Source organism: Emys orbicularis, chromosome 9, assembly GCF_028017835.1.
Source record: "Emys orbicularis isolate rEmyOrb1 chromosome 9, rEmyOrb1.hap1, whole genome shotgun sequence".
Lineage (NCBI taxonomy): Eukaryota > Metazoa > Chordata > Testudines > Emydidae > Emys > Emys orbicularis.
In genome coordinates, this window is record NC_088691.1 from 1,238,357 (window position 1) to 1,264,175 (window position 25,819).

The 25,819-nt window shown below is 59.7% G+C and overlaps 2 protein-coding genes across 2 annotated transcripts in view; both read right to left on the reverse strand.

Moving 5' to 3' along the window:
• DLG3 (discs large MAGUK scaffold protein 3) overlaps positions 1-1,175 on the reverse strand; it is a 177,215-nt gene extending 176,040 nt beyond the window's left edge. Inside the window, exon 1 of the mRNA XM_065411040.1 lies at positions 1,160-1,175. Coding sequence (XP_065267112.1) covers positions 1,160-1,175 — 16 coding nt within the window. The remainder of the gene's footprint in view (positions 1-1,159) is intronic.
• Positions 1,176-6,154: 4,979 nt separating this feature from the next.
• Positions 6,155-23,640, reverse strand: GDPD2 (glycerophosphodiester phosphodiesterase domain containing 2). The gene is made up of 15 exons (XM_065411174.1): positions 23,524-23,640; positions 21,864-21,967; positions 21,399-21,492; positions 18,299-18,358; positions 17,134-17,232; positions 16,497-16,590; positions 15,486-15,631; positions 14,596-14,678; positions 10,192-10,342; positions 9,354-9,569; positions 7,945-8,096; positions 7,583-7,730; positions 7,337-7,419; positions 6,707-6,735; positions 6,155-6,207 (listed from the first exon to the last, which is right to left on the reverse strand). Exons 1-15 carry the CDS (start codon positions 23,638-23,640, stop codon positions 6,155-6,157), a joined length of 1,629 nt encoding a protein of 542 aa, XP_065267246.1.
• Between the last annotated feature and the right edge of the window lie 2,179 nt (positions 23,641-25,819).

Genomic DNA, 25,819 nt, shown 5'->3' on the forward strand with positions numbered 1-25,819 from the left:
CCACAAAACAGAACCTCTGCAAGTGCTCCAGAATCTCCTCCTTCTGTGACAACAGGGTCCCACTTTGGTCGCGCTCCCATGTGGTCACGTACAATCAGAAGGGAACGCAGCCTGAACCTGGGGGGGTGGGCTCTCACCACACCAGACCAGGAGGAGGGGAGGGCCGTGTCCCCAGAGGGGAGGAAGAAGAGGGTGTTCCCCCTTACTTTACCCCTGGCCTACGACCACTGACAAAACTGGACTCCAGGGAAACATGTCACACGACAGCCCCATGAGGCCTGGTGGATGCAGCAGTGGCGGGAGAGAGCCTGAGCCCAGGTGCCTCCTGCCCGCTAGCGAAGGGCTAAAGGCCCGAGGGACCAGCACCGGGGGGTGAGCACACAGCTGACCCCCAGGCACAGCTGCCAGCTCAGGCCCTCAGCACACTGAGACCAGCAGGACCCTGCTGGTGCCAGCACCCGTGGCCCAGTCCGTGCCCAGGGTCTCTGGGCCTCGCTCGCGCTGAGGCTGCAGCGTCTCCTGGAGCTGGCTGACGGAGGTGCCCTGGCGGACACGCCTAGGGGAGCCGCTGGGCTTTTTCCAGTCAGGCACGGCCTGGCGGGCACCTGGGCGTTAGCCCCACGCAGGGGCCCGCGCTGGTGCTGGGCAGAGCTGGGAACTGCGGGGCCAGCAGGAGGGGCAGGGGGTCGCTACTGCAGCCAGTGCAGGAGGAATTGCAGAGGCACCTCTGGGCAAAGCAGCCCAGGGCAGGGCAGGGCAGGGCAGCTCCTCAGGTTTCCGACCCACCAGTGCCCCAAACTCGCCCGCACTCTGGGATCCCAGTGGGGTTGGCACCGGGCAGAGCCGCTCTGCAGCCAGAGCCCATCCTCACTCCCAGGTGTCGCTGGGCCCCAGCCTGACTCTTCGGCCCTGGGGACAAGGAGCCAGCTCTGCCCAGCCTGGGGGAGCTGGGAAAACGGCTTTCCTTGCACCTGGCCCTGATGTCTCACAGCCGAAGGCAGGTGTCTAATCAAAGCACCTGCTCTCTGGGTGTGGGGCCCTGCCAAGGCAGCTCTGGGCAGGGCTGTTTGCGGCTCTACGCCTCCCTGGCTGCCCCCAGTGCCAGTGTCTCCTGCCCTCGCCCCGGCCGCCTGGCCAGGGCTCGGGCTCCAGTCCTTACCTTGCCGACTGATCATCTCTCCGCTTGGCAGGGCTGCGGGTCCCTTCGCAGCCGTTTCCTCCAGGCGCCTGCACTCATGTCAGCCCCACAGGCCGGGCCCTGGAGGCAGCAAGCGGCTGGGACCCCCCCGGCCTGGCCCTGCCCCGGGAAAGCGATACAAGGAGCTGGCTGCCTCGTTCCCCAGCTCCAGCTGCAACAGCTCCTGCAGTCTGGAAACTGGGCCTCTCCCCCCGGCTACTGCCCAGCCTGGCGGTGCTGGGACCGTGCCCCGGGGCAGCCCCAGGCGAGCCCCTCGGGCGGGCACAGCCAACTCTGCCTGGCCAGGGAAGTGGTGAGCCGAGGCTCCCTGCTGTCGCCCTGGGCTGTGTGGAGTGGAGGGGGCCGGGCTGGGCTCAGGGGCGGGCCCAGCCATGGAGGAGGGCTGGCCTGCAGTGCTGGCAGCAGGGCCCTGTGCTGCCGGGGAAGGGGGGCCTGGCCCCGCACAGCCCCTTGGACCCGGGCCTGGCCCAGCCCTGCCGCCTTTGTCAGCACTTCAGGGCTTGGCTCTGAAGGTGGGGCTGGGCTGGGCCGGGCCGGACATTAACCCCGGCACTGCCAGAGGAGAGGGAAGCCAGGCCCTGCAGCCAGTGGGGTGGGACTTTGGGGGACCAGGCACCCCAATATTAGGGGCTTTGCATACATTGACACCTGTCACACCCTCCCGCAGAAAAAAAGTGCCCCAATTTTTCACACTTGCCCGCTGGTCACGCTCATGCTGTGGTCCCCAAACTTTTTACCTCGTGCCCCCCCCCCATTACCCCTGTCCATGCCCCTCCCCCCAAGCCAGGGCTGGGAGTGGGGCTGCAGCTCGGGGGGGGGGGGGGAGGGACGCAGGCAGGGGTAAGAGGCTGGGGCCACAGTTGGGGGCAGGGCTGGGAGCAGAGCTGGGTGGCACCCCCCCCCAATCACCCTGTAGGGGCTGGCCAAGGCCCCAGCTGCTCCCCCCCGAATATTCCTCTGTGCCCTCCAGGGGAGCATGCCCCACAGGTTGGGGGCCTCTGCACTAATAGGACTTCACCAAAATCACTTCACATAATTTGACCTCACCACAACTAGTGCAAGCTGGTCTTGGAATTAAGGGTAAGGGGGGGGGGGTACGCACGCGCTGAGGGCCATTAGGAGAGCTGGGGGAAGCCTACGGCTGGGATAATGGGGGGGGGGTGTTATGGGTCAGGCCTGAGGGGCACTAGCAGAGCTCTGGACAGGGGAGTCCAGGGCTGAAGGTCAGGATCGAGGGGTGAAAGGGAGGCAGAACCAGGGGCACTGGAACAGCGTGTACATTGGGGGGGGCTGAGAGCTATTGAACCAAGCTGTAAACCCTGCATATGATAGAAACCACTTCAAGCCAGGGGGTGCGGCAGCTCCCCCAGCACCCCTAGTTCCAGCCCCTAGGGGCAGAACTGGGAGGGGAAGATGGATAGTGTGATGACTGAGCGGCAACTCCTTTTCCTACAATGAGCCTGGTTAACACTCAGTTCAAGGGTATGGAGAGGGGGAGAGAGAGAGAGAGAGAGAGAGAGAGAACGAACGAACTCAAAAGTAGCGCATCAGGAAGCCAGGGATGAAGACTCAAGGGTGCCATCATCACAGCTTTTAGCTGGAGGCCCCAGCAGAAGGCACGCAGGGAGAGCGGGCTGCCAAAGTGCAGTGTTGCAGTCTGGGACAATAAGACCCCATAAGCTAGGCTGAGGTAGCAGGACACCACTGCTATGGAGAGGGCAGCAGTCGGACTGGACTGGAATCGAGAGCTGCAGCTTAGAGTACAGCAGAGCAAGGTAGCTGCCCAGGGTTCCTAAGCATGCTGGGCAGGGGACTAGGGGTACAGGGAGAGCCTAGGATGGATCCAGCAAGGAGGGGTGGTTTCCCCCCCCACCACCACCACTACTGCCTCTGCAAACAGGGCCGGCTCCAGCTTTTTTGCTGCCCCAAGCGGCAGAGAAAAAAACAACCCTGATTGAGCTGCCACCAAAATGCCACTGGAAAGGAAGAGAGGGCGTGAAGGACCTGCCGCCAAATTGCCGCCAAAGACCCAGATGTGCCGCCCCTTTCTATTGGCGCCGCCCCATGCACCTGCTTCCTTCGCTGGTGCCTGAAGCCGGCCCTGTCTGCAAACTGTCCCTCACAGTTTTCACCTCTCCTCTGTACCAAGCTGCAGCACCTGAGAACAAGATGGTTGCTGAACCTTCCTACAGAGAGGGGCTTAGCCATTGAAAGGTGCAGTACATAGAAAACAAGGCATCAGAACTTCATACACTCGAGAAGAGATGGAGGAGAGCCAGTTCCTCGGCCTGTGCACCCTCCCCGGTGCAGAGAGCATTTTACAGGGAGTACAGCAGGAACCCAGAGTATTTGGAAAGTTGCTTATATAGGTTGGAAAGTGTTCTGGGGCCCAGACCATTCACAACTTCAGCTTCTGAGGTGCACACTCAGTACCTCTGCATGCTGCTAAATTCAGACCTATTTTCTCTGGAGCTGGGCTATTACTAGTCACACAGATTCCCAGGCAGGTCGACAGGGGTCCTAGAGATTTTGCTGTCAGGGGACTCCTCCTTTCCCTCCTTGTGCTCACACTCCCCCAAAGGCCAGTTGATTCAGGCAGAGGCCCACGGCCCAGCTCCAGCCCCAACCCTGCATGCTTAGACCCGCTGCAGTCACAGCTTGTACTGGAAACAACTTTAAAACTGACACTTGTTACTGCTGGGCCTGTTCCCACTCCATTCTCCCTCCCCCCAGCTTGGAGTGTTTTAACTCTAGTGGGGTGAGGGAATCTCTTTTATTGGACCAACTTCTGTTGGTAAGACACAAAACTTTGGAGCTCCAGCGAGCTCTTGTCCAGGCCTGGGAAAGGAATTCCGTGTCCCAGCTCAGTACAAAGGGGAACAGATAATGACTTATGCTAAGCTGGCACATAGTCTAAGGCACCAGTCAAGGTACAGTGGCCTGTTAACATCCCACAGTCACGGGACCAAGAGATGAGTTAGTAGGTTAAAGATCATTGTAATGAGCCTTAACTCCAGTGTCTGTGTTCAGTCCAGTTATGAATTTAAGCTCCCTGGCTCATCTGTTGAAGGTCGTGTACAGGTTTCTTTCGAAGATGAGGACAGATTGGAGATCCCTCTGTATCTGACCTAAGCTTGTCTCTCACTAACAGAGGTTGGTCCAATAACATAGGATAGCTAGAGACAAGGTGGGCGAGGCACTGGGCCGACCCAGCTACAACGCTGCAGTAACAAGAGGTGCCAGTTCCTCGTTTCAGCACTAGATGGTGGTGACAGAACACAGATAGCACAGCTCACATGTTTGCTTTTCCCATCCTTACCCACGGAAAGGGCCAGTTTTCCAAAAGTAGTTCCTAATGCAGATGCCCACCTCAGGCCTGATGTGCAGACGTGCCAAGCTCCTACAGATCCTGATGGGCCCCTGGGAATCAGGCCCGAGGTGGGTACCCAAAGTCAGGGGCACTGCTCAGTGAGAGCACGTGTCTGTTGGCGCTGTTGTGGGCACTCTGTCCCTGCTGAGCAAACTGCTCAGGGGTGCCATTAATGACTCTGCGCATCCCAGCAGAGGCAGCACTTGACCAGCCACCATGAACTAATCCTTCCAGCCTGCTGCAGCTTCCGGCTCTTACAGATGGGGAAAGCAGAGCATGGAGCAGGGATGGGAGGAGCCCAGGCCCCCAGCAGGCCCAGTATCTCCCCTAATCACACTCTCAGTGTGGTGAGGCCCTGGCTCGGAGCTGTTGCTTGACACTCTGACCTCACTAGTATAAGCAGGGATTCCTCATCTAATTGGTACAGCGCCCCTACTGGGCCAGGGGCTTTCCAGACAGACGAGAGACAGGGCCTGCCCCCGAATTGCTGACGGATGCCAGCTCCTAGAGCCAGGGGTCCCTTTGGGGGAGTTCAGAATCAGCTCAGACATGCTAGTTGTTTTTTTTTTTTATCCAATTGGGTCAGTTTATTAACATACATAATTAAGAACAAGTAAAATAGACACATGCTGCTGAGACCCCTGCAGCAAAGAGAGGCCACTTCATGCCCCAGCACACCCCCTCACCAGCAGGATAGCGTCACACCCAGTCCAGGGATGGTGCTTTGGGGGCTTTCACCCAGCACCTGGGTTCTATATGGAAAGACAGCCGGTCCCCCCCAGATCCCCTCCATCCAAAGCCAAACCCCATCTCTTCCACTAGACAAGCAGGGTCAGGGTCTCATGGGGCTGGGCCTACTGTTGCATCCCGCACACATGCCTGGCGGCCAGTGTCAAAGTCTCAAGGAGGATAATGGGCTTCCTCTGCTCAGTGAGGGACCCTTCGTTTCCATCCTGCTGCACTAGGATCCCCAAGCTGCAGCCCAGCTGCCTGGGCCCACGATGCGCTCCTGCCCTTTCACCTTTCCCCAGACACAGCTCAAAGCAATCTAGTCCTAGGCTCCCCTATGGCACAAGGCCAGGAGTGCTTTAAACCTGGCTCCCTGTAAACAAAACCCTTCAGGCTCCTAGCAGCCTCTCATGTGTCAGGAGACAGGAAAAGCCAGTTCCCAGCAGCAGCTGCACCAGTCCCTGCTGTGGTACAAGTGCCCCTGCACAGCAGGTTACAACCGAGGAGCCTCCAAGACCGTATCTGTTCCCACAGCTCCAGGAGGCTGCAAGGCCAAGATCTCGGTGTCCACCCCCAGCTCTGTCCCCGTGGGCAGGGGAACACACGCCTGTCTACTCTAGGACACAGACCCCTGACCTGCAGGGGAGATGTGCCCATGGGGGCAGGATAAACCCAGCCCCAGCCCCCTGCAGAACAGGGCAGAGACTGAGGGTTTGTGGGGAGCCCACGGCCTGGAAAGGGCCCTGCAGAGGAAAGGGCACTCAAGGCTGGCAGGAGCAAGTCTGGGCGCTCCCTGCTAACCACCACCTGTGCCCAGCTCAAACCCCTCCACCACCAGGCACCGCGGGGGCTGGGCGTCATTCCTGCATGAGACTGTTGATCTTCGTTAGCAGCACGTCTGACTTGGACTCTGGGGAACCAAATGGGAGAAAGGGTCATTCCAGGAGCCTCTGCCCTCCCCAGGGCTGCCCCAGCCCAGCAACAATCATGGGGTGGAAGGCAGCTGCTGCTGCAGGAGGCGCTGCCTGGCCCCCCTACACTCCCATCATCTCAGGGAGTAGCACTTGCTAGGGAAGCAGGCAGGATGGGAGCTCCCTTGGCTGGGCTCCCTCCCCTTTTCCCCACAGGGCTGGGGGGGGGAGGGGGGGAAGGAGGTGCGGCTCCCTCTCTCTGTCAGGAGAGTTAGGCTCTGGGCCCAGGCTGTCCTCCTGGCAGAGCCCCCTGAAAGCTCCCCAGCCTGGGGTGGAGAGAGCCCCTGGGAGCTAAGCTGTGGCAAGGGCCTGGCCCTGCAGGTGAGCAGAGAGACAATGATCTGAGAGGAAGAGGGAGGGGAAGACCAGGAGCAAGAGGGCGTGGTGAGGAGAGGGACTTAAGGGGGGAGCGGGGTGGGGAACAGGGGCCCCCATTACCTGCCGGTTCTTTTCTCCTGGAGCATTTCCTGGAAAGCAAACAGGATTGAAATTCACTCAGGAGAGCGAGTCAGCATTCAGGCCCTTCCTCAGAGAGATCAGCCCACACCCAGGGCCAGGGCCGCTCCCACAGGGCTCTGCCCCATCACTTGGCCACTGTGGTTTGAACTCGGAGTTGGTAGAGGCCTTTCTGCCATGGCTGGAACGGGACGGGAGTGCCTGCAAACCATAACGAGCCATGGAGGGTCCCAGGGCAATGGAGTCACGCGAGTCCCCTTGGAGGGCTCCCATGCCAGGCCCACCTTGCTCAGCTTATAGGTGGGGGCCAATAAGCTGCGACCAAGTCCCACAGCAGTGGGATGGAGCGGCTCAGGGCCAGGCTCATGGCAGAGGCCAGGGAGGAAAGCTCCCTCTAAGCCCGCTGTGTCCCAGGTTAGCGCAGTGCAAGGTGGGAGAAGTGGGCTCCCAGCGCTGCAGAGCAGTTCCCCCAGATCAAGAGGGTGGATGGGTGATGGCAGCAGCACCTGGCCGGGCAGACCCCGCCCTACCTACAGCTCACCCAGAGGGCAGCAGACATGGGGCCTCCTATGCCATGGACAGCTACGGGAGCCCAGAAGAGGCTGAACTTACTGCAGCAGGAGGAAGGCTGAGAGGAGCAGGAGGAAGGAGACGCAGTCGATCACAATCCAGACCATCAGATAGGTGTTGCGGGGCTGCAAGGCAACAAGACAGGACGAGTAGCTCAATGGGGACCCCGGCAGAACAGGCCCTGGCAGCACCCCCTGGCCCCCTTGCTGGGGTGTGGCAGTGCAGACGGGCCAGGCGGGCTCAGGGCATGCAGCCTCTACCCTGGGTGGCGCTGGCAGGTTCACTTACGAGCAGCCAGAGGGGGCGCTTCATCTCCTTCAGCACCTGGCAGGCGTTGGTGGTGACGGAGCCGGCCCCCGCGCACCACAGCACGGAGAAGAGCCAGGGCTCATTGACCACGTACAGATTGACGGAGACGTTGTCCTGGCGATACCGGCTGCGGAGGGAATGGAGCCTTGTTAGCGTGGCACAGGCCAGCAGGAACTGGGAAAGCCTGGCTCCCACCCAGCGCTCCCCGTGCTCGGGGTTCGAGCCCTACTGCCAGCTGTGGCGTCAGGGAGTGTACGTGGCCACAGTGGGGAGCTAGACTCGCCTCTGCGGGGCTGAGCCGCCATTGCTCTGTGCTCCGCACCCTGACAAGGGGCTCTCACCCAATCTGCTCTGTGCTGACGTCCTGGTACGGCAGGTTCAGTCGCAGTGGAGACTCGGTTTCATTCCAGCTGCTCTTCAGACCGTAGATTTGCTGAAATCCTGGTGCCTGCTGTCGGACCTGCTCCCTGAACCCGTCGGGCAGCCAGAGAATCTGGGGGCGGGGGGGGGGAAATCAGGCCTGGTGTGAGCTGGGAGACCAGGGAGGCACTCGCTGTGCTCTGGGACCCAGGCTGCAGGGCCAGCCGCACTGATGTGCGCATCCAAATGGATAGTGGAAGCGGTTACCCAGCCCCCTCTCTGTGCGCCCATCTGGTGCTTGGCCCCAGCAGAGTCCCCATCAGGCCACCTGCCATGGGAGTCTCCCCCAGCAGGTCTGGGAGTGACAGACCTGGACGAGGCATGATGGGGGCCAGCTAGGACCGGCCAAGATGTGCCCGGGCCTTTGGGCTGGCTCAGAGCCCCAACAACCCCTTCAGAGCCCCTGCACCCAGCGAGTCCTGGGCACAGGTGCTGGAACTAGGGGTGCAGCACCCCCTGGCTTGACGTGCTTTCCATCATATGCAGGGTTTACAGTTTGGTTCAATGGCTCTCAGCCCCCCCACTGTACACATTGTCCCAGTGCCCTGGTCATGGGCAGAGGGCACCCACTGGGCAGAGAGCCCGCAGGCCCTTTACTCCAGGGCATGTTCTGTCTGCAAAGTAAACAATTCCTCCCCTAACCGGTGAGCAGGAGCAGGAAGGGGCAGCGAAGCCAGCCGCCAGGCTGGTCTCAGCAGAGCCATGTACATCCAACGCCCAAGGGCTAGGGGCGGAGGGAATGAAAGTGAGGCTGTAGCGTCAGGGAGCCATGGACCTGCAGGGTGTGGTAGCAGCAGGGAGTACGAAGGTGGCAGCTTGTTAGTTGATTTTCCTGCTTCACCAACTTGGCTCGCTGCCAGGGCTCTCCTGAGTACCTGTTTACACATGGGGGGGGTGGGAGGGGGGAGTGGCACTTGAGCAGGGAGTTCCAAGTAAGTTTACACCTCTCCCTGCCCATTAACCGTACTACAAAGCACCCCAGGCCACTAGGAACGGGCACAGGGCAGCAGCTTGTCCGGCAGCCTATCGCGGACACGGGCCAGGGCCGGACCTGCAATAGGCCAGGACCCGCCCGAGCATCTCGTGTGTGACGTGTGGGTGCTGTGGCACTCAGGGTACCTGGGATCATGGCAAGGGCAGATTCTGAGCACGCTCAGGGAGACTCTAGAGCACCAGGTGGGTCTGGCCCGCCCTGTGGGGAGGGGAGCTCACCGCTGGTAAAGGGCAGGCTCAGGGACCCCTGGGGGAGGACGTCTGGCCCTGATGCTCAGCCATTCCCTCCTCCGGCTGCCCATCAGGCGTCAGACTCCAGAGGCAGCGCCAGGCTCACCAGCTGCGGCGGGATGCCCGACTCGAGGATGGTCGCCACGGTGACGTTAACGAAGCTCTGGTAGTCTGTGTGGTTCTCAGGCCGGAGATCGAACATGATGGAGATGTTGTGCTGCTTGGCCTCCTGCAGCACCTGCTCCAGAGACGGGATCTTCTGTGCCCGCGCCTGGCCTTGCGTCTCGCTGGAGAGGCCCTGCACCGAGCGGAACGGATTCCTCTGGAAGGGACAGGCCAGAGTCAGCAGCTACCCCACGTGGGGGGCAGCGCTCACAGCTGGTCCCAGGGCCCTGGCCTCCCACACTGCCCCCTCAACACCATCTCCCAGCGCCAAAGGCACAGGGTGCTCTCCCTCGCACCCACAGCGCCCCCCAGTGCTCACTGCCCCTCACTAGCACGGCAGAGCAGCCGCTCAGAGCCCAGGGCGAGGGCACAGAGGGAGGACAGGTCGCCCTGCCACCTGCAGGAGACCAGAGCAGCTCAGCAGTTGGGTGCTAAGCATCACTGTGTAGGCAGGCACCGAGCCCAGCCAAACAGCACAGCCAGGGAACGGCTCACCCCTCCCAGCCAGCCTTCCCCATGCCTCCGGAAGGTCACAGCAACTCCCAGCTCTAGCAGAGAGGCTTGGAAGGTAGCCCCTCACCCCCACCCCACGGCGGGAGGCACTATAGTCTGCAGAGGCAAAACTCTCCAGGGCCTGGGAACCCCCGAGGGCTCTGAGCCCCAGGGCTCGGCCAAGAGCAGACTGGATCAGTGCAGCAGGCAGCGCCCTCTGCAGGGCAGTGCAGCACAGGGCCAGGCCATGCAGAAGCCCTACCACACCCCGAGGAGGGGGGCCTGACCTCCAGGAACCAGCTGCCGGCGTCGAGCTGCTGGAGATCAGTCCAGTTGAAGGTTGTGCCGCTCATGGTGGCCTGGGCATTGAACACCTTTTGCACGTTGGTGGTCCGGGTGAGCGTCTCGTCGTGCATGAGGAAGGGGATCCTATCAGCACTGGCAAGGGGCAGAGGGGTGGGGTAGTTAGGACCTTGCCCAATGCAGCATCATGGGCTGTTTGCACCCCTCCCCGCAACCTGATCGCCCTGGCACCTCTGCCAGGGATCAGCCCAGCAGCCCCCCCCACCCTGCCATGTGTGTCCCAGAATGCGGGGCCATAGGGGAGTGGGGCGGAGAGCCATGGACAGACGCACGAGAGTCAAGTATCAGAGGGGTAGCCGTGTTAGTCTGAATCTGTAAAAAGCAACAGAGGGTCCTGTGGTACCTTTAAGACTAACAGAAGTATTGGAGCATAAGCTTTCATGGGTGAATGCCCACTTCATCAGATGCACTTGCGTCTGATGTAGGGTTACCATACGTCCAGATTTTCCCGGACATGTCCGGCTTTTTGGGCCTCAAATCCCCATCCGGGGGGAAATCCCAAAAAGCCGGACATGTCCGGGAAAATAGGGAGGTAGGGCCCGGCGGTGCGGGGCTGGGGGCTGGCGCGGTGCTTGGCCGGGGCTGGGGGCGCGGGGCCGGCGCGGTGCTGGGCCTGGGGCGCGGGCACTTGGCCGGGGGCCGGGACCGGGGTCGGCGTGGTGCTGGGCCGGGGGCCGGGCCGGGAGCGCGGGCACTTGGCTGGGGCCCCAGCCGGGCGGGAGACGCCGGGGCCAGAGCCTCTTGGCCTGGGCCGGCCGGCTGCCGAAGGGAGCCGCTCGGCCAGGGGGTCCGGACTGAGCCGCGTCGCGCTGCACCCCGCCCCAGCTTACCTGCTGCCTCCCTGTTTCAGGCTTCCCGTGAACATTTGATTCGCGGGAAGCAGGGGAGGGGGAGGAGCAGGGGGCAGAGTTGGGGCAGGGCCGGGGCCCCATGGAGTGTCCTCCTTTTTAAAAATTAAAATATGGTAACCCTATCTGACGAAGTGGGCATTCACCCACGAAAGCTTATGCTCCAATACATCTGTTAGTCTTAAAGGTGCCACAGGACCCTCTGTTGCACCCGAGTCAGTGCTGGGTGCTGCAATGGCAGCAGCTGGTCACTTATCAGCCCTTCCCCCCACACCCGGCCTGTCCCAAATCCCACCCTCACCCCCTTCACAGGCCAGCAGTACCAGATTCACCATGGCACCGGGCCAAGCTCCAAAGGGGCCCATAACACGCTTCCCGGAGCAGCGGCAGGGATCCAGCATGGGAGCTGAGACCCCCCCCCCCCCGGGGCCCTGGGAGCTGTAGTTCCTTGGCCAGCTCCCTGCCTAGAGAGCAGGCCCTGGAGCAGGGAAGGAACTACATTTCCCAGCATTCCCTTGGCGGCTATCCACAGGAAAGGGAGGGGGAGGGAGTGGGGAAGCAGAGACCCCATGCGCTTGCTGTGGATGGGGAGCTGGCTGCTAGAAGGGGGTAGCAGTGTGAGTGGGGAACAAATGTGCCCTAGGAGTAGAAGTAGGGTGACCAGACAGCAAGTGTGAAAAATCGGGACAGGGGTGGGGGTAATAGGAGCCTGTATAAGAAAGAGACCTAAAAATCGGGACTGTCCCTATAAAATCAGGACATCTGGTCACCTTAAGTAGAAGATATCACCCTCAGAAGACTTCCCCAGACTGGCTTAGGGATGCTGGTGTGACCTCGCCTGGCAGCCCCCAAAGAAGGAACTAGGTGGAATGAATAGACACTGCACCTCTCTATCTGAAGCCTAGCAGGAGAGGTACGTGGACCCCACTAGGAGAAGTTAAAATGAAAAGTATGGGGGGGGGGGCTCTACTAGAGCACCTGGGCAGCTTTAGGTACAGTACCAGGTATGCAGGAGGATTTCCACTTCTGAGCCATGGAAGCAGAAATTGACTTTTCCTTTCCAGATTTATCCAATATTCAGAAAGGGAATCTAGCACCTGCCTTCCAGATTTGAGCCCCTCAAAAATTCAGGAGTGCTCAAGCTCAATTTGGGCAGCTGTTACTTCATTTCTCCCAAATCAAATAGGCAGATCCACTGTAACTTGCTGTAGAAAAAGTAGGATAAAATTGAGCAACAAATGCTGGGGTCTTCCCAGTGCTAACTAGGACTGGAATTAAGTATCAGAGGGGTAGCCGTGTTAGTCTGAATCTGTAAAAAGCAACAGAGGGTCCTGTGGCACCTTTAAGACTAACAGAAGTATTGGGAGCATAAGCTTTCGTGGGTAAGAACCTCACTTCTTCAGATGCAAGAAGGACTGGAATTGTTATTTTCAACAGCCATTACTTTTTTTTTTTTAAGTTTTGTTTCTTTAAAAGGAAGACGGCGATATTGCATTGGCAAATTCCCCATAGAAACGAAGAGTGGAACAAAAGAATAATAAAGGCACCTCAACTTTTCTTCATTTATGTAGGACAGTCTTATAATATGGATCCAGATATCCTCCAATCACACAAGCTGAAAATTGTTCCACTTTACTGCAGTTCTGTAACCATGTGGGAACCAGTCCTGTCTGTGTTCTGTGCACGTCCAAAATTCCTACTGAATTCAGAAGTGCCTTGCTTTTGTGACCATACCACCTGATATTTTCAGCCCTTGTAAGCTAAGCAGATTTACATTTAGTAATTGGGTGGGAAGCCTCTCAGAAAAAGTTAAGTGCTGTAGGAGGTGTTGCTTATTCACTAGGTAATGTGAGACGTTCCTGTTACAATAGTAAACCAGTGCAGCATAGAATGCACTTTGCTCCTCGAGTCTAGAATGTGGTCCTTTGCTTCTATACACAGCCCATTAAAGACAATGAAAAGACTCCCACGGTCTTCAACGGGCTTTGGACAGAACTGGTTATACATGGGGTAACTCCACTGTCTTCATAGCATCCTGGTCCCACAGCAGAGGGGGGGCATGTGAGCTTGTGGCAGAGCTGCTGCTCAGAGATAGGAACCTCCTGGCACCCCAGCCTCCAAAACCATCCAGGCTGCACTTTCTGCTCAACTATGTGCTAGCTGAGGGGTGCGTGGGAATTGGTGGCCTCTGCTGCAGGTGATGGGCATCTCAGGTACTTAAAGCCATGGCCTAGAGGAGGGAAGCGCCTAACTGCAGAGTCTGCAGCTGCCTAGGGCCAGCGCTGAGGATTTAGAGTCCCTAGTGCTGCCATTGCAAGGTTCAAGCATGCTCAGCCTTGGAATTGCCACCCCCTCCCTTGACTAGTAGCTGCAGCTATCTATCTAAGGCTGGCCTCTGGCAATTGGCCCCATGGCTATAGCCAGAGAAGCTACAAGTGGCTCTGTGACTACTGGGGCCATTAAGCTAGAGCAGATAAAGAAACTGGGGTTAACCTCAAGGAACAGAGGTCACCAGTAGGAAAGGAATGTCAAGGGGAGCAGGGAAAGACGCAGCAGGTCAGGCTTGCAGCGGGAGAAAAGCCCCAGCTGGTTGGGGAGCATGTCCAAGGTAGAAAGGAAACAAGCCTGGGGAGAGGTGGTGGTGACCAGGTAGTAGACTAGCATGTAGATGGGAGCAGAGGGAGAAAGGCTGGTGTCTTCCATTCCCAAGGGCTAGGTCCTCACGTTGGGGAAATGGTGTTTGTAGGTGGCTTGCTCACATGGCAGGATGGGGGCTGAGGGAGGGATTTGTCGGAATTGATCAAGTATCCGCTGGCTGTGAAACTCTGAGCTGAGACCAGAGCCACATCCAGTGACTGGTGACATAGGGGGGTACTGGGACATGGCTAGAGAAGGTCTGAATGAGGAAGGAGATAATCTGTGGGGAGTTTCCCTGATCACTATGAAAGTTCTACCCACATGGGTACAGCTGAGTGAGAAGAACTGGGGGCTGAGGGAGCTGTGTGTGGCAATGCAGATAGTCCTGTAGAGGTGTGTGATCAAAATGAAGAAGGTCTCTGAGATTCAGTACCGGGTATACTATGGCACCAATGGCACTGCCACACCAGGCCCACACTCGGAGCCCACAACGACTACATGGGGGCCCAAAAAAGGTTAATCTGGCCCTGCAGGCCAGGGAGGGGAGCCCTGTCTCTCTCTCCAAGAAATGGGGACTGAGCAGGGTGGGGCACCAGGCCAGAGCACCAGACAGCTGGGCTGGGCTCAGCTTCCCTTGGGGGGGGGGGGGGGGGGGGGATGGGCGAGGGGTTAGGAGAGGAGGGACTCTCACAAAGGCCAGGCTGGGGCCTGGAGACACCTCCCCCAGCATGGAGCTGCCCCCTTCACCCCAGAGGGGGCAGCGAGCAGAGGCCTGGGGCTCGGGGAGCTGGGGCAGGCGAGCCGAGCACACGTTCCCCTTGGAGACCCCGGGTGTTGCTTTACCTCACCATGACATCGGTCTCAAACACACGCACGTCACAGCCCACTGACTTCCGGAATGACATCAGGGTGTTCTCTGGAGCCAGCTAGACAAGGGAGAGATGGCACAGGCAAACCAAGCTTGGGCAGGGCAGGGGTGCAGCGCATCGGGCGCTTGCCCCACTGGGCTGAGTCCTGGGTTCAGACATGCAGTGAGTTTGCTGGGCTCGATCGAAGGCAGTGGTGGGATTTCAGGAAGTAGCTGAATTCCCAGCTCTGCCTAGGAGAGACCCAGGGCTGGGATAGCAGGAGGCTGCAAGGCAGGATTGAGGGGCATAGGCAGGAATGGGGGGGACCCCAGTGCTGGCAAGCAGGGGGGCTGCAGGTTGGGATTGAGGGGTATTGGGGGGTGGGGCGGTAGCCCAGGGCTGGGGTTAAGTTCTACCCAGAAGAAACACGTCCCAATTAGCTCCTGGCCCCATGTGTGAGAGCTCAACCCCGAGGGCTGCCTCAGCCCCTCCCAACCATGCCCCACACCCTGTCCAGCCTGGCTACCCACAGGGCAGGCTGCAAGGACTCCCCTCCCTGAGCTGGTCTGTGGAGACTGGAGACGGCTCTCTGGGGGTTACCTGCTTGCCTGTGTCTGGGGTGTGAGCAGGGGATGCTGCTCTCTGGGACCCAGGGAGGGGGAGGGGGAGGGGCAGGGGCACCCCCCCGACACACACACACCAGCCACCTGCGCTGAGGGCTGTAACCTGCCTTTGCCTCCAAGCTGTCCCTTGGTGGTGGGAGCAGCTCCTGCCTGCTCCCAAGCACAGCGCTTGCGGGCAGCTGGTGCGTCCCAGGCTGAGCAGGGAGGGCTCATGCCCACTGCAGGCGGGGAGGGCAGCTGCACTTGGGCACAGGTTACTCACCATGGGGGCCCCACGGTGCCCGGCCAGCGCTGGTTTGGGGGGCAGCTGGTTCTCCTCCATGAGGCAGGGCGAGGAGATCATCAGGGGAGCCAGGTACAGCGCAGCTGTCACACCAAAATACACCAGCAGGAGCAGCACCTTGGGGGCTGCAGACAGACACACGGACACGGCAGAGCCTGGTCAGGGACAGCCTCACTGCAGGCACTTGGAGGTGGGGAGGGGATTAGCCAGGGCTGCTCCCCCTGCAGTGTGTGTGTGTGTGTGGGGGGGGGGCTCCCCACCCCTGCCTGAGAATAGGGAGCAACAGGTCCCCCCTCTGCTCCCCAGCCATGGAGATAGGTGCCCCCTGCAGAGCAGTCCTTAGCCAGGGGCTCGGAGGTGCCTCTGGCCACCCTGCACTGTGCCAAGCCGCCTGCTTAGGTGTGTGGGCAGCCCCAGCCCGGATGGGCTCTGGGCACCAAGCAGCGCTGCGTGGCTGGGCCTGCACAGACCCTTCCCGCCAGGGCACTGCCCACATAGCCCCTGCCCAGACGGTCGCTGGCGTTCGGGGCTCCCGGCTGTCCTGCAGCAGCCGCCCCAGCCCTGCAGAGCTCCCAGTCCAGGAAAGGACTGAGCCATGGGGGTGCTGGCTAGGACGCGTGTGCATGGAGGGAAGGGGAACCCCCTGCCGCGTGTCCTAGACCCTGCATGGCTGAGAACAAACGGAGAGCTGCCTCCCAGCCTACGCTTTCAGGGCAAATGCTGGGCACTAGCCCATCCTCAGGTGAGGCGGTGCAGGGACAGCTCTGGGGTCCTGCTGGGACAGTGTTTATGGCCCATCTCTGGGTGCAGCCCTGGGGAGCAGGCACTACAGCGCAGCAGGGCTATGGCATCAGGGCAGCTGCATGCTGGCGGCAGGATGCAGACAAGCCTTTGCTCAGCACCAGAGGGGAGGTGTGGGAGGGTGAACTGACCCAAAAGCCGAGTCCCCATGGCCCCACCCCTGCTCAGCACCCCGGGACCCAGGAATACCTGCACGGCGAGTACGATAGAAGCAGTCGGCCACGGGCCAGGCGAGCAGCGTCACGCCTGCCACGGCTCCGATGTGCAGGAAGGGGCCTGTTGCCTGTGGGGCAGACACACCAGCACCACTCAGTGCCCAGCTACGAACTCTGGTTCCATGCTCCCATCAGACACACCGACCCAGAGCTCCCAGCAGCCCACCCCGCACGCCAGGCTTCCCTGCACCTGCCAGGAACAGCCAGCCCCCCAGGGCTCCCCCTTGCTGGGCTGGGCCCGGCCTGCTGGGCTGCCCAGCAGCTGGCATCGCTGGGTTTGAAGTGACCATACCAAGTGGAGTGAATGGAGGAGGGGAGGGACAGGTTCTGGGAGCCAGGCGGTTGAGCCAGGCGGCTTTGCCCCAGGGCTCTGGGAGGGGCTATTTATTCTCATCGGGGCCGTGCAGCACCTGGCGCTCAGTGTGAGCCCCCGGAGGGCCCTAGCCTGGAGCGACACAGGGCCCGTTGCAGGGGGGAGCTGCAGGAGTCAGACAGGCCTGGCGGGAGAATCAGCCAAACCTCGCTGGGGCTGGGGCTAACCACAGGATCCCCTCCCCCTTGCCATAGGGAGAGCCCTTGGGCCATGGGAAGGGCTCTGCCTCTGCTCTCACCTGCAGAGAGATGCGCGCGCTCTGCCACTGCTCAGTCCACTTCACATCGAGTGCGACGAAGGCTGCGGCCACGACCAGGGCAGTGAAGATCAGCAGGCACTGGGGGGGAGGGAGGGGGCAGGGCATGGGGCAGTTAGGACCAGATGCATCTTGGACACCACAGAGCAGCCGGGGACCCTGCCGGGGCCTACCCTCCCCTGGGCAGGGTGAGCCGACCCCTGCAGCTGGGGTCCCTGCTCCTGCCCTCACCCTGCATATGCTGGGCCCCTCCCCCCTTGGAGCCCTGCTGCCCTGGGTTAAACGCGGAGCTCGACTCCCCGTGGCAAAGGGGGAAATGGTCTGTAATGTTATTGTGAATACGATGTGTGCCTCAGGGTTCCCCTATTTCATATTGTTACCCAGTGCAGAGGGGTCGGGGGCAGGACTCTGCTCTCAGGGCAGGCTAAGAGACATCGGGATGAATATCACCTGGCTGTCTGACCCGGGATGCCTCAGTGGAAAGACTAGCCGAGGCCAACCCTGCATCAGTGGGGAGTCCGAGAAGAGGACAGCGAACCCCGTCACAGGGACATGGACGTGTAGCAACCCAGAGGGACAGGATTTCCCCACCTCTCCGCGCCATCCCCCAGCTCAGGGGCAGAAGGCCTGGGGGAGAAGAGCGAGTCGGGGCTCTGCAGCCCGCTCACACCAGCGTGGCTGAGTTAGCTGAGGGCTAAAGCCCAGCCCAGCTCTGCGCTGACCCTGCCCACGTGCTCCAGCTGGCCCCACTTGGAGCATCACTACGGATACTGGCTGAGTGCATTGATCCCCGCACCAGGTCCCAGTCTCTCCCAGCGGCACTGGCTGACCAGATCTCACAGTGGGAAGCAGGAGGGCTGGAGCCATAGGGGTTGGGCCTAAGGGGGCAGTGAAGCCTCATGACTCACCCTGGAGGAAAAGTGAGACCTCGGGGGGGGGGGGGGGTCTGGTCCACTGCAGGGGGTCTCCCAGGGCTGACCATGCCGGGTGCTGTCCCCCGGAGCAGCTATCGCCCCCTGAGAGGCGAAACAAACCCTGTCCTTATAGGTGTGGAGGCGCCGGGGGCTGGGGCAGGGCTTGGATGCTAGTTCGGGTGGGAATGGGCTGTGCAGGATGCACAGAGTGTCAGGAGCCAGCTGGCCCTTACCTTGTGCAGACAATGCAACTTCAAGGGCTGGCCACAGAGCTGCAGGCACAGAGCGAGAACCTGCAAGAGGAACAAGGGAGATGCTGGAGCTGGAATACATGAAGACCTGGGAGAAGGGTTGGAATTTGTGGGGAGCATGAGTTGTTAGAGCAGGGATAAAGGAGAGAGAAGACAGAACTGGGGTGGGGGGAAATCAAATCGGTATCTGAGATGTCTGTATACTAATGCAAGACGTATGGGGAATAAGCAGGAAGAACTCGAAATGCTAGTAAATAAAGACAACTATGACATAGCTGGCATCACAGAGACTTGGTAGGATAATACACATGACTGGAATACTGGTATAGATGGGTACAACTTGCTCAGGAAGGACAGGCACAGAAAAAAGGGAGGAGGTGTTGCCTTATATATTAAAAAAGTATACTCTTGGACTGAGGTTGTGATGGAAATAGGAGACAGACTTGTTGAAAGTCTCTGGGTAAGGATAAAAGGGGTAAAAAACAAGGGTGATGTCATGGTAAGGGTCTACTACAGACCACCAAACCAGGAAGAAGAAGTGGATGAGGCTTTTTAAAAAAAAAAAAAAAAAAAAAAACAGCTAACAAAATCATCCAAAGCTCAGGACTTGGTGGTGATGAGGACTTCAACTACCCAGACATCTGTTGGGAAAACAACACAGCAGGGCACAGATTATCCAACAAGTTCTTGGAATGTATTGGAGACAATTTTTTATTTCAGAAGGTGAAGAAAGCTACTGGGGGGAGGCTGTTCTAGATTTGATGTTGACAAATAGGGAGGAACTGGTTGAGAATTTGAAAGTGGAAGGCAGCTTGGGTGAAAGTGATCATGAAATGGTGGCATTCATGATTCTAAGGAATGGTAGGAGGGAGAACAGCACAATAAAGACAATGGATTTCAAGAAAGCGACTTTAGCAAACTCGGAGTTGGTAGGTAAGATCCCAGGGAAGCAAGTCAAACTATCTAGAGAGATAAAGGGTAACAAGAAAACAGTCTACAAATACATTAGAAGCAAGAGGAAGAGCAAGGACAGGGTAGGCCTGTTACTCAATGAGCGGGCAGGGAGGGAAATAACAGAAAATGTGGAAGTGGCAGAGGTACTTAATGACTTCTTTGTTTCGGTTTTCACCAAGCAGGTTGGTGGCGATTGGACATCTAACGTAGTGAATGAGATAGGATCAGAGGCTAAAATAGGAAAACAAGTTAAAAATTACAAGTTAGATGTTTCAAGTCACCAGGGCCTGATGAAATGCATCCTAGAATACTCAAGGAGTTGACTGAGGAGAGATTGGAGCCATTAGCAATTATCTTTGAAAAGTCAGAAGAGGGAGAGATTCCAGATGACTGGGAAAAGGGCAAAGGACAACCTGGGGAATTACAAACCAGTCAGCTTAACCTCTGTACCCGGAAAGATAATGGAGCAAATAAATAAGCAAGCAATTTGCAAAACACTTAGAAGATAAGGTGATAAGTAACAGTCAGCATGGATTTGTCAAGAACAAACTGTGTCAAACGAACCTGATAGCTTTCTTTGACAAGGTAACAAGCCTTGTAGATGGGGGGGGAAGCGGTAGATGTGGTATATCTTGACTTTAGTAAGGCTTTTGATACTATCGCGCATGACTGTCTCAAACAAACTAGGGAAATACAACCTAGATGGAGCTACTATAAGGTGGGTGCATAACTGGTTGGAAAATCATTCCTAGACAGTAGTTATTAGTGGTTCACAGTCATGCTGGAAGGGCATAACGAGTGGGGTCCCGCAGGGATCAGTTCTGGGTCTGATTCTGTTCAATAGCTTCATAAATGATTTAGATAATGGTATAGAGAGTACACTTATAAAGTTTGCAGACGATACCAAGCTGGGAGGGGTTGCAAGTGCTTTGGAGGACAGGATTAAAATTCAAAATGATCTGGAACAAACTGGAGAAATGGTCTGAAGTAAATAGGATGAAATTCAATAAGGACAAATGCAAAGTACTCCACTTAAGAAGGAACAATCAGTTGCACACATACAAAATGGGAAATGAATGCCTAGGAAGGAGTACTGCGGAAAGGGATCTGGGGGTCATAGTGGACCACAAGCTAAATATGAGTCAACAGTGTAACGCTGTTGCAAAAAAAGCAAACATCATTCTGGGACGTATTAGCAGGAGTGTTGTGAGCAAGACACGAGAAGTAATTCTTCCACTCTACTCTGTGCTGATTAGGCCTCAACTGGAGTATTGTGTCCAGTTCTGGGCACCACATTTCAGGAAAGATGCAGAGAAATTGGAGAAAGTCCAGAGAAGAGCAACACAAATGATTAAAGGCCTAGAAAATATGACCCATGAGGGAAGATTGAAATAACTGAGCTTGTTTAGTCTGGAAAAAAAGACAGAGGGGACATGATCACAGTTTTCAAGTACATAAAAGGTTGTTACAAGGAGGAGGGAAAAGAATTATTGTTCTTAACCTCTGAGGCTAGGACAAGAAGCAATGGGCTTAAATTGCAGCAAGGGAGGTTTAGGCTGGACATTAGGAAAAACTTCCTAACAGTCAGGGTGGTTAAGCACTGGTATAAATTGCCTAGGGAGGTTGTGGAATCTCCATCATTGGAGATGTTTAAGAGCAGGTTTGACAAACACCTGTCAGGGATGGTCTACATAATCCTTGGCCCTGCCATGAGCGCAGGGGACTGGGCTAGATGACCTCTCGAGGTCCCTTCCACTCCTATGATTCTAGGATACCCTCTCCAGCTTCCTGCAAGGAGAGCTCCTGAGCCCCCGCCCAGCAGCCCTCCTGGGACACTCTGATCTCAGAGAGCAGGGCCCTGCTCAGACAGCCAGGGCCCCCGGGCCAGCCCAACCCCTTGGGCCCTGCTCAGACAGCCAGGGCCCCCGGGCCAGCCCAACCCCTTGGGCCCTGGCCCCAGCCCCCGGGCCAGCCCAACCCCTTGGGCCCTGGCCCCAGCCCCCGGGCCAATCAGCATCGTCCAGAAGCTTCCAAAGAGCAGAGGACCTGAGCAAGCTCAGCACAGCAGATCTGGAGCAGTGTTTCCAGCAGGTAGGATGCAGCAAGGGCCCCAGAGAGCAGGACCTACCAGCAGCAGGGCCGAATATGTGACCAGCAGCACCGTGACTCCGAGCAGGGGCAGGGACCAGTCTACCCACCACTGCGTCTGTCTGAAGAGGAACCTGCCAAGCAGAGGGGACAGTCAGACAAGGCTGGGTGCTGGGGGCACCAGGGGCAGGCACAGACGGTGGGGAAGGGAGGTGCTTTGCGCTGGGTGGGGAGGCAGACAGTGGGGGGGGGGGGAAGGGAGGCGCTGGACAGGAAGGGAGGCGCCCGACACTGGGGGTGGGGAAGGGAGGTGCCAGGTGCTGGGGAAGGCAGACGGTGGGGGGGGGGGGGGGGGGGAAGGGAGGCGCTGGACAGGAAGGGAGGCGCCCGACACTGGGGGTGGGGAAGGGAGGTGCCAGGTGCTGGGGAAGGCAGACGGTGGGGGGAGGGAGGGGAGAGGAGGAGACAGACGGTGGGGGCAGGGAGGGTCCAGATGGGTACTCACTCATTGAAGTTGTGGAAGTCATTGAGGAGGATGAGGGCATGGTAGAGCCATACGAGTGCGAAGAGGCAGATGCAGAAGAGGAAGAAGAACCAGCTACAGTCGCACTGAAAACCAAAGCGGACACGTAAGAGACTGCAAGGATCCTACCGGCCACGCCCTGGCCCCTCCAGCGCAGCTATCAGCCACCCAGGCATGCAGAGCGTCCGCAGGAGAGCCCAGGGCAGCCTGGCCCCACGCCTGTCTGCCAGGGTGTCAGCCGTGTGCCAGAGGCCATCACGGCTGCTTCCCTGGCTCTGCCCGCCCCTGCCTCCACGCTTCAGTGGGAAGAGGTGCCAGGACCTCCCCCAAGCCCTGAAAGAGGGTGGTGATCACCACCCAGGGGGTGCTGCTTTACCCATGTCGGGAGCAGGCCGGGATGGAGCCACAGCCCCGAATGGGGCAGGCACAGACACAGGAGTCCCATAAGAACGAGTGGGAGTTCAAACAGCTTAGGGTTGGAATAGTCCTTACAGCAGGGGCCAGGACTCCTGGGTTCTATTCTCAGCCCCTCCCCGACTTGCTGTGTGACCTTGGGCCCATCTTTCCCCTCCCCATGGCCTCAGCGCCCTGTGCAATGGAAGAGGGGCTGGGGCTAAAAAAAAACAAACAAACAAACAAACAAAAACACAACGTACTTGACATTCATAACGGATGTCCCCGGCCGCTCGGTACCGCCCCAGCTCGGTACAAATTAAGCCCTGCCTCTGCGGCTGCCAGGTACGTTACCCTGGGTGGAAGCACAGAGCCTCCAGTGCTGTTACTAAGTACATGTGGGTGTGCTGGCAGCCCGGGTGCCCTAGCCAAGCAGCGTAAGTAGGGACCAACCCAGAGACGGTGTCCTCTGCCCTCAGGCCGGCCCCACATGCCCCACACCCAGGGAACTGCTGCTGCCAAGCGGGGCACGTTTCTAATCAGGGTTTGCTCTCAAATTCCCAACAAGATGGGACAAGCTGCTACTCAGCCCCACCCATGGGAGCTAGAGGCTTCAGGCTCCCAGGGCCCCCCGCCCCCGAGCCTGCAGAGCCCCTGGGATCCCCCAACAGCCCCAGCCCTGCAGAGCCCCTGGGATCTCCCGGCCCCCCAGCACTGCAGGGCCTTGGGGACCCTGGCACGCGCAGGAGGCTGTGGGCTGTCTGCGGTGCGGGATGGGTGCAGGAGCCCAGCAGGGCTGGGAGCGAGTCTGACGTCACCACTGCTCCCAGGAAATGCAGCCGTGCCAGAGGAGACTTGACCCCCTGCCCCCACCATGGTCATAACCCCAGAGCACGGGACGGGCCATGCAGCCCCGGCCCAGCGTTTGGCGATGCTCCCAGCCCCGGCAGGGCTCTGCCTCGAGCAGAGGGGAATGTCTGAGCGCCCCCCTCGGGGCAGTGCTGCCGTGACCCAGCACCTGCTGCCCTGTGCCCCACGGAGAGCTGCCCGCGGGCATGAGGACAGGTGCGCTTGCTGCCCAGCACCCATAGCCTGGGCCACGAGGACCCCCCCCCACCTGCCGCACTGCAGTGGACAGGGAGATGCCCTCTCCAGCCCCCCATGAGCAGGAGGCCCAGGCTCTCCCCGTGCGGCCCGGCGGGAGGGGCAGGCCAAGGGCCCAAGCTCGGCTCTGCTCCCACCCACTCACCTTGGTGGTTCTCAGGCCTTTCCTCGTGTTCTTGGCCCAGCGGCAGCTGTACAGGCCGAGCAGGCAGGTGGCACAGCCGTGGCAGCAGCCGTGGCAGCAGCCGGGGCCCTTCGCCATGCGGCGGGTCTGCGTCCCCAGCACCGCACTGGGGGGGTCAGGCCTCCTGCAGGGGAAGAGAGCACGTGGGAGGGTGGGACCGGGCAGCCTGGGCATCGCCGGGGGGCTCAGCCAGCCAGCTGCCCCAGGTGCATGGCGGAGACGCAGAGGACGGGCGCCAGGCCAAGAGGCAAACAGGAACATACCCGGTGCAGCCTAACCAGCTCAGCAGGCCGCTCCTCCCGCCCCCCGCGCTCAGCAAGCCCGGGCAAGCCCAAGCCAGCTGCACAGCATGGAGCCGTGCCCACCCCATGCCCCGGAGGAGCGGAGAGCTTCGTGCGTCAGCCACGGGCTGGGCGGGGGCCCCTCACCAGGTTTGTCCTGGGCAGCTGCTTCGTTCGCAGCACCCCTGCCTGGCCCAGGCCTGGTCTTCCTGGGGGGGTGACTGAGCCACCCCCTGCAGGGTCCTGTCTGCAGGGCCCCGGCCTGCGCTGCTTTGGGCTCAGTGCACGCACAGGGCACATGCCCACGTGCCCTGGCCCTTGGGCACGCCAAGGCCCCTGCCGTTCCCCTCGGCTCTCCCACAACAGCCACAGCTCACTGCGTGTCACTAGGGGGCTCTGGCAGCCGTCCTGCATGCTCACCAAGCCCCCACCCCCACCCCAAGGGGGACACTCACAGCAGTCCCAACGTCCCACTCGCCAGCTGCCCTGAGCACCGAGGCAGAGCTGCCCGGGAGGGCCTGGCATTTCTGCCTTGGCCGTTAATGCCGTGCAAGTGAAGGGAGCTGGGATCCCCTCAGGCCCCAAAGCCTGCTCCTCCTTCACCAGCTCTGCAGGATGCTGGGAGCCAGCTGGATACAGCCACGTGCCACCCAGCCGCCAGGGTGCCCCATGGACCCGTGGGGCTCCCCGCACCAGGAGGTGGGTGCTGCAGGCGTCTGGGCTCAGGGACAGCGGCAGGGAAGCTGTGGGGCTGTGCTGGGCCAAGCCCCTGCCACCCACCCCTTTGTTAATGAAGGTCAGGAAGGGGGTAGGGTGGCGAGGGAGCCTGGGGGGCTGGCGAGCAGCTGGAGCCATAGGGAGGAGGATCCCCAGGGGCAGCTGCCAGGCTATGCCTGGCCAATAGGCCATGCCCCAGGGCAGGGGGAAATCGCCCTTGTCCAGCAACAGGAGGATTGCTCTGGCCACAAGGCAGGGGAGGGGAGGTTGCTGGTGGAAGTGCACAGCCTGAGCCATAGGGCATGGTGGTGGTCACAGGGTGGGAGGCCCTCCCCAGCCCATCAGCGCTGCCATGGGAGCAGGGATCCCAGCTGGAGGAAGCAGTCCGGGAAATCCCAGCTGCTGGCTTGCTGCAGAGAGCTAACCCACCTGCAGGACCTGTGCTCAGAGTGTCTCCCCAGCCCTTCCGGCATTCCCAGATGGCCCCTCACAGCCCCCTCTGCAAGGCTACCCCTGTGTGCAGGAAGGAAACTGAGGCACAGAGGCTTCGAGTGACTCACCACTGGTCACTGAGGGACTTGGGGGCAGAGCTGGACTCCCATTCCTCCCCACTCTACCCTCTGGACCCCAGCCAGAGCAGAGACTAGAACCCAGGAGTCCTGACCCCATCCCCCTGCCCAGGTGAGACAGACCCACGGGCCTCCAGCACTGCCCCTGCCAGCGGGCTGCTCCAGGAGCGGGGACGGAGGACACAGGCTGCCCCAAAGCAGGGCCGCTGCCACGTGCATTAGCCCAACAGGTACTCTGGGAGGCTCAGGGCTGGGCGCTCCCTACTCCTCCCCCTGTCCCTGCTGCTGCCCTGCCACTGACCCAGCCCTGCTGCTCTGCACCCCCAGCTCCCATGCCCAGGGCTTATTCAGCCAGTAGCAACCTAAAGGCCTAGGGCTGACAAGGGACCTTGTGCCAGGTAGCCACAGCCCTGAGCAGCCTCTGCCTTGGCCAGTCCCATGTGCCCTCCCGCCGCTCAAGCCCCAGTTCTGCAGGCTGCTGTATAGCCCAGAGCCCTGAAACGCCCAGCCTCATCTCCAAGAGACTGTCACAAGAGGGCTGGATGCTCAGGGCAAGGGGCAGGGGTGGGGGCGCTGCAGAGGCTGGCTGGGCCCTCACTGAGGACTCTCTTCCACCTTGTTAAATTGCAGCTGCTCTGGCTGGACCCCCAGGCTCCATGCTGGGAGCAGCAGTGGGCTCCATGCAGCGAC